Here is a 16,921-nt window from a genome sequence, read left to right as displayed (position 1 = left end):
TATATTATTATCTTTGGAATCACCTTTTCATATTGTTTGCCCTTGTTTCTATGAGATTTTTTAATATCACTGTTTTTCAGAACTATATATTCTGAGTATTGACGCTTTATTTTAGGTTGCATATATTTTCTTCCTGTTTATACTTTCAACATTTAATCAAGAAAAGTTTGATTTTGTCATACTATTTGACTTTATACTCTATTATATCTCACTATATTTAAGCTCTAAAGATTTGTTTTTGTCAATTTGTTCACCTTTACTTTCATGATTAGTTTAAGGTTATGCTTTATATGGCATTTCCTACCCTAAAATTATGAAAAATACTGTATTTTACCATTCTTAATTTGAATTATTTGTTAACTTTCACGTTTAGCATTTGTTTTTGGCTCATGTTTATGGTGCCAGAGCCATTAAAATGTTTTCTGCATAATTTTCATTTAGACATATTCAGGAGGTGGTAAATCTTCAAACCCAGCAGAATAAAGAGCTGCAGGAGCTCTATGAACGTCTTCGGTCAATAAAAGACAGCAAAGCCCAATCTTCAGAGACTCCTTTGCCGCCTACATCACCACGTCGACCAAGATCTTTCAAAAGTAAACTTCGCAGCCGTCCTCAGTCCTTGACACACTCAGATAATGGAGTAGTTACAACAGGTAAATCAATCATGAAAGGGGTATTTTAAAATCCTGATCAGGCATCAGGAAAATAGGAAAACAATGATAATATAGTTTGGTTTTTATTATGTTAAAATAATTTTATTTTGTTAAAAAAAATATATATATATATGGAGGTTAAAGATACATTGTAAAGACATTATACATAGGGGAAATCTCAACAGAACTTTTGGTGGGCAGAATAATGGCCCCCTAGGGATATCCATGGTTTCGGGTTTTTTTTTTTTTTTTTTTTTTTTTTGGTGGTACTGGGGTTCCTGGCAGCCCTTCTACCTCTGGGCTACACTCCCAGACCTATTTTATACTTTTTTAATTTTTGTAAACAGGGTCTCTTAAGCCAGCATGGCTGGCTTCAAATCTGCGCCATCCTCCTGTCTCCGCCTCCCAAGCGTGGGGATTACAAGCGTGCGCCACCACGCCCGGCGGGATATCCATGTTTAAATTTCTGGAATGTGTGACTATATTAGGTTATATTGCAAAGGTTAATTAAAATTGCAGATAAATTAAAGTTGCTGCTCAATTGAGTTTAAGATAAGGAAACAAGCTGTATGTGGTGACATACAATCTATAATCTCAGTGAGTCAGGAGTGAGACCTTTTCTCAAAGTAAAATTTTAAAAGAAGGCTGGGTGTGTAACTCAGTGGTAGAATACGCCTGGGTTCAGTGTCAAATATCACAGAAAAAAAAGATTGCTGGATCCAATGTAAGAACCAAGGATCCTTAAAATTAGAAGAGGAAAGACTGGAGATGCTGCTCGGTTGTTGTGTGTTTTCTTTGCATATATAAGACCTGATTCACTCCCCCAGCATTGCACAGAAAAAAGTAAGAGAGGGAGACAGAATATAGACACAGAGAAAAGATGTGATGTTGGAAATGCTGTCAGAGCTATGGAATGTTACTGTCTTTAAAGGTGAAGGAAGCAACTGGGCGTCCTGTTGCCGACCTGTAATCCCAGTACTTTGGGAGGCTGAGACAGGAGGAATGCAGGCTTAAGGTCAACACCAGCAACTTAAGGAGACCTTGTTTCAAAATAAAAAATAAAACGGGCAAGGCCTGGGGTCTTTGGTAGAATGCCCCTGGGTTCAGCCCCCAGTTAACACACACACACACACACACACACACACACACACACACACACGATTAAGAAGGCCACAAAGAAAGAAATATAGGCAGCTTTTTGAAGCCAGAAGTCTAAAAGTCTAGTGAACTGATCACCCCTGGAGTCTCAAGAAGTACAGCCTTGCCAAGTCCTTGATTTTATGCCAGTGAGACTCATGTTAGGCTGGCTTTCTTTCTTTCTTTCTTTCTTTCTTTCTTTCTTTCTTCTTTCTTTACTACTGGGAATTGAAGCCAGGGGCATTCTACCTCTGAGCTACACTTATGCCAGCTGTATATTTTAATTTTTCTTTTGAAACAGTCTCACTACTTGCTGAGGGTGTCTTCAAGCCTGTGATCCTTCTGTCTTAGCTTCCCAAGTACTGGAGTTACAGGCATGTGCCACCACGCCTGGCTTCATGTTGAACTTTTAACCTACAGAACGTAAGATAAATTTGTCTTGGTAATTACTTAAAACAACAATAAATAATACGGTGTTGAAGAATAGGAACTGTACATCTTATTGGGGGATAGGTCACTGGAGATTGAATCCAAGGTATACTCCTGAGGTATACTCCTAGCACTTTTTATATTGAAACAGGTTTCACTACATTGCTGAAACTGGACTTGAACATGTGATCCTCTGGATCAGCCTCCCATGTTTTGGGATTATAGGCATTCACCACCATATCATGTTTGTGGAGTTTTTTTTGTTTTTTGAGTTTTATTGATTCATCATCTTTTTTGGCAGTGCTGGGATGGAATCCAGGGCCTCATGCATGCTAGTCAAGTGCTCTAGGAACAGTTCTTTGGATGATCCTCATGAAGGTAGAGCTGAAAAGTAGACATAGATTGAAGACAGCTTTTAAGATTTAATTGTACAATACAAGGACTTTAGTCTGATGCTCTCCCACTAGTAGCTATACATAATTTTATTTTGTCACCAAAAGGCTTGATTTGTTTATTTTGAAATGGAGTCTTGCTGTATTACCCTGGCTGGACTCGAACTCCTGAGCTCAAGCAATCCCCTGGCTTCAGCCTTCTGCCTTCTTAGCGGTAGCACCATGCAAGGTTTTTCTTTTTCTTTTCTTTTTTCCAGTCCTAGAGATTTAACTCAGGGACTTATGCATGGTAGGTAAGTGCTCTACCAGTGAGCTATACTTAGCCAACCCAAATGGCTAATTTTTATATATATTTTCTGCTTGACCAATACTTTTTTTTTACTTTCATATGGCTTTGGCTCGTTGTTCTGTAAATCATTGGAATTAGGTTATAACACTGAGTGAAAACAGTAACACACACCTTTAATACCAGAATTTGGGAGGCTGAGACAGGAGGATCACAGGTTTAGTGCGTGGTAACCATACATCATTATGAGGTACAGGATGGTAGAAGCATACATGCATACATGCACACATCATTCATTTAGCCTTTTTCCAATTCCTACCCCATTCCCTCGCCCCTCCCTCCTTCTCAAGTTTGGCTTAGTGACTGACTTTGATATGTATGTGAATATATATCATGCACATTAGGGTAATTCCCTCTTTCCCTCTTCTATCCCCCTCAGAGTGCCTTCTTTACTCAGGTTTCTCCATCTCTGTCTAGAGTCCCTCCTATGTCCCATTTTCTCCCTAACTTCTGCATATTAGGAAGGACATCTGATTTTTCACTTTTTGTGACTGGCTAATTTTACTTAGAATTATGTTCTCCAGTTCCATTCATTGCCCTGCAAATGACATAATTTTGTTCTTTATGGCTGAGTAAAGTTCCATTGTATACATATCCCATAGTTTTGTAATCCATTCGTCTGTTGATGGATATCTTGGATGGTTCCATAGTTTAGCCATTGTGAATTATGCAGCTATAAACATAGATATTCATGCATACATCTGGCAGTTTGGTTTCTATTCTTTTGGGTAGATAGCCAGAAGTGGTATTGCTGGGTTATATGCTAAGTTTGTTCCCATTCTTTTGAGAATCCTCCATACTGTTTTCCAAAGTGGTTGCACTAATTTGCAACCCGACCAACAATGTATTAGAGTTCTCACTTCTCCAAATCCTTGCCAGCATTTGTTATTTGTGTTTTTTAATGATTGCCATTCTAATTTGAGTTAGGTGAAATATCAGAATAGTTTTGATTTCCGTTTCTCTGATGTTGAGCATTTTTTCATGTATTTATTAGCCATTTGACTTTCTTCTTTGTGAAGTATGATTTAGTTCACTTACCCATTTCTGATTGCTTGTTTTCTTAGCTGTGAATTTCTTGAGTTCTCTGTATATTCTAAATATTAGTCCTCTATCGGAGGAGTAGTTGGCAAAAAATTCCTCCCATTCTGTTGGCTCTCTGTTGAGGTTCTTGATAGTTTCCTTTGCTGTACAGAAGCTCTTCAGTTTCATGCAATGACACATATTGATCCTCCTTTTAATTCCTTGTGCCTTTGGGGTCTTTTTGAGAAAGTGCTTATCTGTGTGTCTGTGTGTTGAAGTGTTAGACCTATACTCTCCTCAAGGAGCTGCAAGGTCTCTGGTCTGATATCCAAGTCTTTGATCCATCTTGAATTGACTATTGTGCAAGGTGAAGAAATGGGGTTTATTTCTATTTTTCCACATATGGCTAACCAGTTTTGCCAACACCATTTGTTGAAGAGGCTATTTTCAAGTGTGTGTTTTTGGCCCTTTTGTCAAAAATCAAATGGCTGTAATCTCCATTGGTCTATGTGTCTGTTTTTGTGCCAATACCATGCTGGGTTTTTTTTTTTTTTTTTTGGTGGTACTGCGGGTGGAACCCAGAGGCTTTCTACCTCCGGGCTATACTCCCAGACCTATTTTATATTTTATTTGGAAACAGGATCTTGCTAAGTTGCTGAGAGCCTCATTCAGTAGCTGAGGCTGGCTTCGAACCTGTGCAATCCTCCTGTCTCAGCCTCCCAAGCACGGAGATTACAAGCATGCGCCACCATGCCCGGCTATCATGCTGTTTTTATTTTTTGTGGTACTAAGGATGGGACCCAGGGGCTTTTCTACCTCCGAGCTATACTCCCAGACCTCTTTTATATTTTATTTGGAAAAAGGGTCTCATTAAGTTGCCGAGAACCTCACTAAGTAGCTGAGGCAGGCTTCGAAGCTGTGCGATCCTCCTGTCTCAACCTCCCAAGCGCAGGGATTACAAGCTTGTGCCACCACACCCAGCTTACCATGCTGTTTTTATTACTGTGGCTTTGTTGTATAGGTTGAAGTCAGGTATTATGATGCTTCCTGCATGATTCTTGTTGCTGAGAACTACTTTGGCTATTCTAGGTTTCTTTGTTGTTCCAAATGAATGATTTTTTCTATGTGAGAAATGACCTTGTTGATTTAATGGGTATTGCATTGAATCTGTAAATCACTTTTGGAAGAATGGCCATTTTCATGACATTTTTTCTGCCTATTTAAGAATATAGAAGGTCTTTACATCTCCTAAGATCTTCTATTTCTTTTTTCAGTGTTTTAGAATTTTCCTTGTAGAGGTGTTTTACCTCCTTGGTTAGGTTTATTCCTAAGTATTTTATTTGGGAGGAATATCATGAATAGAAGTGTTTTCTGGATGTCTTTTTCAACGAATTTATGGTTAGCATACAGAATGGCTTCTGATTTTTTGTTTTCATATGTTGAACCAACTGTGCATCCCTGGGATGAACCCAACTTGATCATGGTGTATAATTTTTTATGTGGTTTTGAATGCATGGCGCTAGCATTTTGTTTAGCAGTCTTGCATCTACATTTATCAATGATAGAGGCCTGTAGTTTTCTTGAGTTGTCTTTATTTGGTTTTGTTATTAATGTGATGTTGGCTTCATGGAATGTATTTGGGAAAGTCCCATTTCTATTTCATAGATTAGATTGAGGAGTATTGAGATGATCTCTTCCATAAGGTTTTTTTTTTTTTTTGTGGTATTCGGGGTGGAACCCAGATGCTTTCTACCTCCAGGCTATAGTCCCAGACCTATTTTCTATTTTATTTGGAAACAGGGCCACACTAAGTTACTGAGAGCCTCACTAAGAAGCTGAGGCTGGCTTCGAACCTGTGCGATCCTCCTGTCTCAGCCTCCCAAGTGCAGGGATTACAAGTGTGTGCCACCATGCCCGGCTTTCGTAAAGATTTTTATAAAATTCACCTCTGAAACCATATGATCCTTAGCTTTTCTTTGATGGTAGGCTTATTATTATTATTATTATTATTATTATCATCATCATCATCATCATCATCATCATCATTATTATTATACTGGGTATGGAACCCAGGGACATTCTACCTCTGATCTACACCCCCAGCCCTGTTTTTTTTTCATCCTTTATTTTAAAACAGGGTCTCACTGAGTTGCAAAGGGCCTCACTAAGTAGCTGAGACCGGCTGCAAACCAGGTTCTCACTGAGTTGCAAGGGGCTTCACTAAGTAGCTGAGACTGGCTACAAACCGAGATCCTCCTGTCTCAGCCTCCAAAATGCTGGGATTACAAGCATGCGCCACCCTGCCTGGCTCTGGTAGGCTCTTTATAGCTACTTTAAGCTCTTTGATTGCTATTGGTTGGTTTAAATTTTCTATATATTTTTATTCAATTTAGGAAGGTTGTATGTTTCTAGAAATTTGTAATTTTTCCTTAGGTTTTCCATCTTGTTGAAGAATAGGTTTTCAAAGTAATTTTTTATAATCCTCTGGATTTCTACACTTTCAAATGGTAATATCACCTTTTTTTATCTCTTATTTTTGTAATGTGGGTTGATTCTTTCTTGGTTAGATTGGCTAGTGGTTTATCTATCTTTTTTTCCAAGAAACCAGCTTTGGGTTTTATTGATTTTTTTTATTCTTTCATTCATTTCTGTTCTTACTTTAATAATTTCTTGGACATTGAGAACATGGTAAACTGGAACCTAGAGAAAACCTCATCTTACAGCATAAGTTTTTTGTTTTGTGTTTTATTTTGATTTTTTGGCAGTAGGGAATTAAACCCAGGAATATTCTACCTCCAAGATACATCCCCAATCCTTTTTATTTTTTATTTAGAAACAAGGTCTCACTAAGTTGTTGAGAGCCTAGCTAAGTGGCCAAGGCTGGCCTTGAATCCGTGGTCCTTCTGTCTCAGCCTCCCAAGTACCAGGATTAGGCATGCCTGAAAATTAGCATAAGTTTTAAACTCTTTTTATCCTTAGGGAAGGGGTATAGGAGGGGAGATTTGTTGAGGAAAGAATTTGGATAGAGTCTTGTAGGCACCTCTCCTCCCCAGTGGTCTGAAAAAGGACATTGTGAAACCTGCTGGTTGGTACACATGTAACCACAAGGTAGCAGTGCAACTTTATATCTTGAAAATATCTTACTTTTATCTTGGTGTCTTCAGCCTTGAAGGGGAGGGCAGAGATTAGGTAAATTTAGGTCAAATTAATCTTGTACCACCAGGCCTGTATAAACATTCCTTAAATGACTAACATGCCTACATGCAGAGTTGTGCAGAAATCTGACCCAAAGGTTAAGGCGGCAAAGGAGACAGATAAAATGTGAGAGCAAAGATGCCAAGCTTTTTCACCCCATTCTAGGCAGCCATTGGACACTTTTACTGACCCATGTGAAGAGTCGGTGTTTTCAGCATAACGGCCTTCAAGTCCCTGAATAATGGTCACCTAGGCAACTGCTATCATAACCCACATGTCAGAGTTATCATCTACAGCAAAGCAAGTTCAGGACTAACAACTACATCGCTCCACTGTGTAACCTTCAAAATTAGTGATTTTTAAATTTAATTACAAACACATGAAGCTAGAGGGGTTATTTAGGGTTTCAGTTACATTAGGTCCCTGAAATAAAGAAAATGTGAACAAAGTAAGTTATGGAGACGTGGCAATTTTGCCATTGTAAATAGTTATTTCCAAATCCAGATTGTACAATGTGTCCTACCTACGTCTGCTTCTGTGCACAGACTGGATTATCATCCACTTTTTAACTCTTAAAATTGAACAGTTACTGTAATCCTAGTATTTGGGAGACTGAGCCAGGATTTCACGTTCGAGAGCAGCCTTAACTTAATGAGGCCCTCTGCAACTTAGTGAGACCCTGTTTCAAAATAAAAGAATAAAATAAGGCTAGGAGGGTAGCTTGAATGTAGAATACCCCTGGGTTCCATCCCCAGCACCACACAGATACACACACGCATGCACACACGCAAACTAAAATTCATCTGTGAAAACTGGTATTCATTTCCCTAAGACATAATATCCATTTACATGCAGAGCATGATGGCTTCCACTGAGAAGAAGGTCATCCCTTGAAGGACTTGGCAGCAGAGTGTTGTGTGAGCTCCTTTTTTTGTGTGTTTTTATTTTTATTTTTATTTTTATTTGGTACTGGGGGTGGAACCCAGGGGCTTTTATTTTTACCTCTGGCCTATGCTCCCAGACCTATTTTACATTTTGTTTGGAAACAGGATCTCACTAAGTTCCCGGGAGACTCACTAAGTAGCTGAGGCTAGCTTCGAACCTGTCCAATCCTCCTGTCTCAGCCTCCCAAGTGTCATTAGTTTGATTATGAGTTTCAGGATATGGATCTAATCGTGTTTACTTTAGTTGGAGTTCATTGTGTTGATTCTAGATTAATACCTATCATCTACTTTTAGAAGTTTGTGGCTATTATTTATTCTAATATTTTTCTGTCACTTTTTCTTTTGAACTCTCTATTCATAATATATCATGTTTGATGGTATCTCTTAGGACTCTGAGGCCCTGTTCAATTTTTTTCATCATGGATTTCTCTATTAACATATGTTGTTGACTGATTATTTTGCCTACTCAGATCTTATTAGGTCTCTCTACCGAATCTTTTTACTTCAAATATACTTTTCAACTCTGCCCTCAAGGATTGTTGTTGCTGGATTTTTTTGTACTGGTTTTTCTTGTTACTACTTATCTTTTTAGTGATTTTATGAATTGATTCTCTATTTCCTGCAGTATATGGCCACTGAATTGCCTGCTAGCTTTTATTCTTCTACTTTTAATAATTTTTTGTACCAGTGTTGCACTCTGAGGCCTTCTGCCTACAAACTATACCCCCAGCCCTTTTTATTTAGTATTTTAAGTTTTTATTTATTTATTTATCTATTTGTTTGTTTGTTTGTTTGTTTATTTTGCAGGTGTAGGGATGAAACCCAGGGGCATTAGACCTCCAAGCTATACCCGCTGCCCAATTTTTTATTCTTATTTTGAAACAGGGTCTCACTAAGTTGCAGAAGGCCTAAGTAGCTGAGGCTGTCCGTGAAATTCACTCCTCTGGTCTCAGCCTCTGGAATGCTGGGATTATAAGCGCGTGCCACCACGCCAGTCTCCTTTTTCTTTTTTAATTTAAAATAGGGTCTCACTAAGTTTTTTGTATATAAATGTGGTCCTAGGGATTGAACCCAGGGCATTCTATCTCCAAACTGCATCCCCAGTGCTTTTTTATGGCCTAACAACCTTGCTAGGTTGCTGCAATTCTCACTAAATTACTGAGGCTGGCTTTTAACCTATGATGCTCCAATCTCAGCTTCCCAAGTACTGGGATTACAGGTATATGCCACAACACCCAGCTTTTCTTTAAATTCTTACATTCCTAGGAATGTGTGTGGTGGCACACGCTTGTAATCCAAGTTTTGGGAGAGTGATACAGGAGGAACCGGGTTCACGGCCAGCCTCAGCTACTTATTGAGGTCCTCCAAAACTTAGTGAGACCCTTTTACAAAATAAAGAAAAAATCGGAGCCAGGTGTAGTGATGCACACTTGTAATCCCAGCATTTGGCAGGCTGAGACAAGTGGTTCAAGGCCAGCCTCAGCTACTTAGTGAAGCTCTTTGCAACTCAGTGAGATTCTATTTCAAAATAAAGAATAAAAATTGGGCTGGGGGTATAGCTCAGAGGTAGAATGCCCCTGGGTTCTATCACTGGTAACACACACAAAAAAAAGAATAAAAATAGGGCTGAGGGTGTAACTCAGAGGTAGGATGCCCCTGGGTTCAATCCCCAGCACCACAAAAAAAAGAAAGAAAGAAATTCTTAAAATTTCCTGTGGATCCCAGTGGCTCCAGGTATGGTGGTGTAGGCTTATAATCCCAGCACTTGGGAGGCTGAAACAGGAGGCAGCCTCAGCTACTTAGACCTGCAATTTAGTGAGACACTGTTTCACACTTTAAAAAAAATAGAGCTGGGGTATAGCTTGGAGGTAGAGTGCCTCTGGGTTCAATCTCCAATACCACACACACACACACACACACAAATAGTTTTCTGTGGCCCCAGAATTCCCTTTTAGTTCTAAACTAGGTTCATGTTTGTCCCAAATGAAATCACAGCTTTAGGCACCCAAGTTATTGCCAGCATTTCTTTTATTTTAGTAATGCTCTGTACGTAGCCCCTATTCTCCACCTTACTATGTTCCTCCCCTGCCAGCTGAGCTGAACTTTAAGACATATCAAATATTCACTACACTTTGAAAATAGAGATTTCTCCATGTTGCTACAAAACATTGTGCACTGGAGGGAGGGGTGGGTACTTTTAAGGGAGCTCAGAGAAAAAGGTCTGATCTAGTGCTGCTGGCTGTGGCTATTACAAGAGCGACCTGCAGAGAAAGTCGAATGGGAATTGCCCCAAATTAAAATGTCACGGGTACCACTTGTTTGTTTTGCATAGATGATTTTCATTTTGTTCCTAGGCTTTGGATCATTGTTAGGGTTTTCTAATGGTTGGATTTGAGTTTTTGCCTACTTTTTAAAATAATTTATTTTTATTGGGTATATTGCAGTTTTACATTATGTTGGGGTACAGATTATTAGAAAAATACATGCACACAACTCGTGTTGCCCTCCCCACTGGGCCCCTTCACCTTCACACCACAAGTCTTTGAGATAGGAATTGGCAATGTTTTGCCTATATTTTGATAAGCAAGTTCACCTATACCTTCCCTCTGCATTTATTTTATTTTATTTTATTTTTTTTGCGAGTGTGGGGATGGAACCCAGGGGTATTCCACCTCCGAGCTACACCCCCTGCCCTATTTTTTATTCTTTTATTTTGAAACAGGGTCTCACTGAGTTGCGGAGGGCCTCACTAAGTAGCTGAGGCTGCCCCCAACCACAATCCTCCTGTCTCAGCCTCCTGAATGCTGGGATTACAAGCCTGCGCCACCACGCCTGGCTTGCATTTTTTAGAAATACATATCCTCTCTCCATTTTTACTTTCTATATGAGTGAGTCGAATTTATACTATTTCTTCTTTAAATGTTTGGACGAATTTTCCAGTGAAACCATCTGGGCTCAGATGGGAAGATTTCAGCTACAAATTTAGATTCCACTGTAGCTGTATCGCCTAAGTTGTGTTTGTTTTGTAATGAAGATTGAACCCTGGGGCATTCTATCTCCAAACCAAACGCCTCGCCCTTTTTATTTTGAAATGAAGCATTTCTAAGTTGCTCAAGCTTGCCTCAAACCTGTGATACTCATGTCTCAGCCTCCAAGTACTCAAATTACAGGTGCATGCTACCACTCTGGGCTCTGTAAGTATTTTTAAAATAAGTTTTATATTTTCAGAAGCATTGTTAATTTATAGAAAAATTAAGAAGATAGTACAAAGAATTTCCACATACTCCACGCCTTGTTTCCTATATCATTAACATCCTACATTAGTATGACTCATTTTTATAACTTATGAAACAATTTTGCTATATTATTACTAAAGTCCATAGTTTATTCTGATTTAGTATTTACCTTAAATATTTTTTCTGTCCCAGGATACCGCAGTAAATTTTGTGGTCATATTTCTTTAGCTCCTCTTGGCTTTAACTGTTTTTATGACCTTGACTTTTTTTGTTTTGGCGGTACTGTGGATGGAACCCAGCGGCATTGTACCTCTGAGCTACACCCCCAGCCCTAGTTTTTAGTCTATTTTATTTTATTTTATTTTATTTTAGTGTGGGGGGTACTGGGGGTGGAAACCAGGGGCTTTTCTACCTCTGGGCTATACTCCCAGACTTATTTTATACTTTATTTGGGAACAGGGTCTCACTAAGTTGCTGAGAGCCTCACGAAGTAGCTGAGGCTGGCTTCGAACCTGTGTGATCCTCTGGAGCATGCGCTACCAAGCCCAGCTAGTTTTTTTTTTTAACTTTTGAAAGAGTCTCGCTGAATTGCAGAAGACCTCACTAAGTAGCTGAGGCTGTCTTCAAACCTTGATCCTCCTGTCTCCAGGGCCACCACTATAGGCTATGACCTTAACCTTTTATGATGTTGTTTTTCATGTTCTTGATAATATTGAGGATTGTTTCTCAGTCAGTATTTTGTGGATTCTTTCACCACTTTCTTACTTTCTGACGCTACAAGATGTTCTACATTCTACCTCATAGCTACACCACCAGACCTTTTTAATTTTTTATTTTGAAACAGGGTCTCACCAAGTTGCTGAGGGTCTCCCTAAGTTGCTGAGATTTAACCTGGAACTTGAGATTTTGTCTCTCCCTTCCAAGTTGTATATAATTACAGGCGCACACCACCATGCCTGGATTTGCTTAACTTTTTATTTATTTTCATTTATACTCCTGAAGGATATATTTGCTGCATATAAAATTCCTGGTTGTTATTTATAAAGTTTTATGCCACTCCTTCTGGCTTCCGTGGCTTGTGACTTTTTAAAAATCATCAGTAATTTTACTCTTTTTTCTCCTTTATGAAATGCATTGGTTTTCCCTTATTGCTTTCAGAAAAAAAAATTTCTTCTCTAGATTTGCTTCAGTTTCAACAGTTACTATGTGTCTGGACATGCATGTCTTTATGTTTATTCCCGCTTGGCGTTCCTAAAGCTTCTTGACTATGTAAGCCTCTGTCCTTTGACAGATTTGGCACATTTTCAGATATTATTTCTTAATTTTTCCTTACCACACTCTTTTTAAACTCTCTTTCTGGAATTCCTCTGATGGCTCAAATTTGAGACCTTTTGCTTTTGTCCTCTATTGTCTCTTAGGTTTTATTCCTGTTTCCATTTCAATTGTTCTTCTCTCTGCTGTTCAAATTGAAATTTCTACCATCCCTCTTCTGTTGTTGAGCTCATTGAGGAGGTTTTAAAAATTGTATTTGCGTTTTGGGGCTCTACAGTTTCATTTATATTCTTTATTTTTTATTTTTTATTGATTGATTGATTGATTGATTTTGCAGTACTAGGGATGGAACCCAGGGTGTACTTCTGAGCTACACCCCTATTTTTTTTTTAATCTTTTTATTTTTGAAACAGGGTCTCACTTAGTTGTCAAGATGGTGATCCTATGGTCTCAGCCTCCTGAGTGCTGGAATTACTTGTGCCACCACGCCTGGCTGATTTACATTCTTTATGTCCTCTATTTTCTTGCTATAAATATCTGTCTTGTCATTAATCTTAAGACTTTTCATGATTACTTATTTGAACATTGTTATAGTAACTGCTTTAAAGTTTCTGTCAGACAGTTCAACATCTTTATCATCTTGGCATTAGTTTTATTGTGTTGTCTTTTTCTGTATGAGTTGAAATTGTCTTAGTTCTTCGTACAAGTCATAGCTCCCCTGATGAGAGGGCTTCCCTCCATCAGTCTGGCTTCTAGGGGCCTTCCACTGTGGCTGTTGGCTCTGTCACCACAGGACTGTTTGGAGGTGAGGAGGAATAATATGGAGAAAACAGAATAAAAAAAGAAGATTCTATATGAATTTTAGAAGTTTTGTTTTCTATTTCTCATACCAGGCATAGCTGATTTTTTTTCTGGTGGTCTCTCTTGTTGTTGTGAGTTAGCCATGGAATACCAGCTAGGAAAAATTGGTGAACTCACTGCCATTTTATTTTATTCTATTTATTTATTTATGTATTTATTTATTTATTTATTTATTTACTTACTTACTTACAGGTCAGGGGATGGAACCTGGGGACATTCAACCTCCAAGCTACATCCCCTACCCTATTTTTTATTTTGAAACAGGGTTCCACTAAGTTGTGAAGAGCCTCACTAATTTATTTTATTTCATTTTATTTTTGTGGTACTAAAGATAGAACCCAGGGCTTTCTATCTCTGGGCTACGCTCCCAGACCTATTTTATATTTTATTTGGAAACAGGGTCTCACTAACTTGCAGAGGGCCTCACTAAGTAGCTGAGACTGGCTTCAAACCTGCGTGATCCTCCTGTCTCTGCCACCCAAGTACTAGGATTACAAGTGTGCGCCACCATGCCCAGCTCACTACCTTTTTTTTTTTTTTTTTTTTTTTTGGTGGTACTGGGGTTCCTGGAAAACCTTCTACCTCCGGGCTACACTCCCAGACCTATTTTATATTTTATTTGGAAACAGAGTGTCTTAAGCCAGAGAGGCTGGCTTTGAACCTGCGCAATCCTCCTGTCCCACCTCCCAAGCAAGGGGATTACAAGCGTGTGCCACCACACCTGGCTCACTACCATTTTAAAGGTACAGAATTCTCAAGTATTTGCTTCATGCATTCTGTCCAGCTTTTCTGGTTGTTTAAATATGTGCAGCCTTTTTGTCCTGCACTGGACAGCCATTGTTTTTCTGCCTAATTTCCCTCCCCCCCCCTTTTCTTAGTAGCTTGGCCTCTTAGGAATGCCTCTAAGTCTACACTGCTTAGTATTCACATGGTTTGAATACCTCAGGCCAGAACAGCTTCCCCACTCTACTGATGGTTCTGTGTTGAGCTTGGAAGCTCATTCCAACTTGAGGCTGCTTCCTAGTGTGCCCCACCTTTGACTTTCCTCTAAAATCTCTCCTGCCTTCTATTCTGCAGGCCCAGGTTCCATCAGTAAGTGCTGCATGTGTGGCTTGGGCTCTTTAGTCTGTACAGTACATGTAGCGATTCTTCTACTCAACCCATGAAACATGTGGAGATTTGTCAAGGCCACTGTAGCTGACTCACTTCTCAGATCTCTCTGTTAATTTCAGGCTAATGGAGCTCCTACTTCTAAAGCTCCCTGCCTTTTGCAGAAGCAAAACATCTTGTTTTCTATGCCTACATAAAATTTCTGGGTAATAGATCCATACTGAGGTCATGGATGCAGCTCTATGTAAAAGCTAAATTTTAGAATTCTTATTCTTAAATGTAGTAGTTTTCATGAATAAACATCTCTGATTTTGTTTTATAACTTTAGATGAACTCTGGAGTACCAAAATTATTGTTTTTGAATTCTGTCCAATTTTATGATTTCTTTTGAGGGAGGATATTTATTAATTAACCCCCTCATTCTGTCATGTTTACTGGAACTCATTTTTAGCAGGTAGGAAGGAGAGTGTCTATTATACTTTTGTTAATTTAATTTAATTTAATTTATTTGTTTATTTGCGGGTCTAGGGATGAAACATAGGGGCATTCAACCTCTGAGCTACACCCCACTGGCCTATTTTTATTCTTTATTTTGAAACAGGGTCTCACTAAATTGCAGAGGGCCTCACTAAGTAGCTGAGGCTGTCTGTGAACCGCAATCCTCCAGTCTCAGCCTCCCAAATGCTGGGATTACAAGCGCGCGCCACCATGCCGAGCACTAACTTATTTATTAAAATCTTTAGATTTGCCCAGCATGGTGGTGCATGCTTATAATCCCAGCACTTGGGAGGACGAGCCAGAAGGATCGCAGGTTTGTAGCCAGCCTCAGCTACTTACCTAGTAAAGCATTCCACAACTTAGTGAGGCCCTGTTTCAAATATAAAGAATGAAAAATAGGGCTGGAAGTATAGCTTATAGGTAGAATGATCCTGGGTTGAATCCCCAGTACTGCAAAAAAATTTAGATCAATTCCAAAGCATACTCTAAATATCTTCATTTTTTTCTTTTTATAATTTCTCAAACCTAGCTTACAAAAATAGGGTGATCCATGCACACCTTCTAGTGCTTTTGTTATTTTATTGCCTATCAAAAGAACAGGTAATTTCATGTTTCTAGCTCCAATAATTCTTCAACACTTACTCACATATTTATTATACTTTTCCCATTTGACCAGGACTGCTGGACACATTAACATGGCATTTCAAAAGCTGTCTTCAAGAAATTAATAGGTATTTTATGATCAAATGGGAAATTCTGTATTCAATCTTATAAAAACAAATTCCTATGCCAGGCGTGGTGGCACACACTTGTAATCCCAGTATTTAGGAGACTGAGACAAGAGGATCACAGGTTTGTGGCCAGCCTCAGCTACTTAGTGAGGCCTCTACAACTTAGTGAGACCCTATTTCAAAATAAAAAATAAAAAATAGGGCCGGGGTTATAGCTTAGAGGTAGAATGCCTCTGGGTTCAATCCCTAATACAGCCAAACAAAAGCTGGTTGGGCATAATGGCACACACCTATCATCCCAGGTATTCAGGAGGCTAAGGCAGGAGGACCACAAGTTGGAAGGGTACCTGAGCAATTTAGCCAGACAGACCTTGTCTCAATATAAATAAGTAGCGGACTCAGTGGGATGTACCTCTGTGGTAGGCACTTTAAGTGTGAAACACTGGGTTTAATCACCAATACCACAAAAACAAAAAAATTCTTATGTTGGGGTTGTAGCTCAGTAGTAGAGCACTTGCCCAGCATGTGCAAGATCCTGAGTTCCATTTCCAGCATTGTAAAAACAAAACTAAACAAAGAAAACCACTTTTCTCACTATAAAGCCTTTTAGATCCTTTAATGTGTTAATGTAAATTTAGAATTTCCTGAGCCAGGCATGGTGGCGCATGCTTGTAATCCCAGCATTCGGGAGGCCGAGACAGGGGGATTGCGGTTTGCAGACAGCCTCAGCTACTTAGGCCCTCTGCAACTTAGTGAGATGTGTTTCAAAATAAAGAATAAAAAATAGGGCAGGGGGTATAGCTCAGAGGTTAAATGCCCCTGGGTTCCATCCCCAGACCCACAAAAATAGAATTTCCAAAAAGTGAAATAATATACATGTCTCAAAATATTTTTGCCAGGTAACCCATATTTCACAGAACACATTTATTTTAGTGTATTTTGTGATTGTAGAGACTGAATCGAAGGACATTTTACTTCCAAGCTATACCCTGAGTACCCCGAGGCCTTTTTTTAAAAAATAGGGGTTCACAAGGTTAATGAGTTTTACTACTTGCTGCGGCCACCCTTGAACCTGCAATCCTCTTGTCCCATCCTCC

The 16,921-nt window shown here is 39.1% G+C and overlaps 1 protein-coding gene across 3 annotated transcripts in view; it reads left to right on the top strand.

The window, feature by feature from the left end:
- Nucleotides 1-16,921, top strand: part of WNK3 (WNK lysine deficient protein kinase 3) — a gene marked incomplete at both ends in the record, with an annotated part of 171,323 nt that overhangs the window by 139,282 nt on the left and 15,120 nt on the right. For all 3 annotated transcript variants that reach the window (XM_080719258.1, XM_080719257.1, XM_080719256.1), the window contains one exon: nucleotides 442-653. In XM_080719258.1, coding sequence (XP_080575384.1) covers nucleotides 442-653 — 212 coding nt within the window. The remainder of the gene's footprint in view (nucleotides 1-441; nucleotides 654-16,921) is intronic.

This window comes from Muscardinus avellanarius (assembly GCF_963383645.1).
Source record: "Muscardinus avellanarius genome assembly, chromosome: X".
NCBI classification, from domain to species: Eukaryota; Metazoa; Chordata; class Mammalia; order Rodentia; family Gliridae; genus Muscardinus; species Muscardinus avellanarius.
Note: the sequence above shows the minus strand (reverse complement) of the source record. Positions and strands in the feature narration are given on the sequence as shown.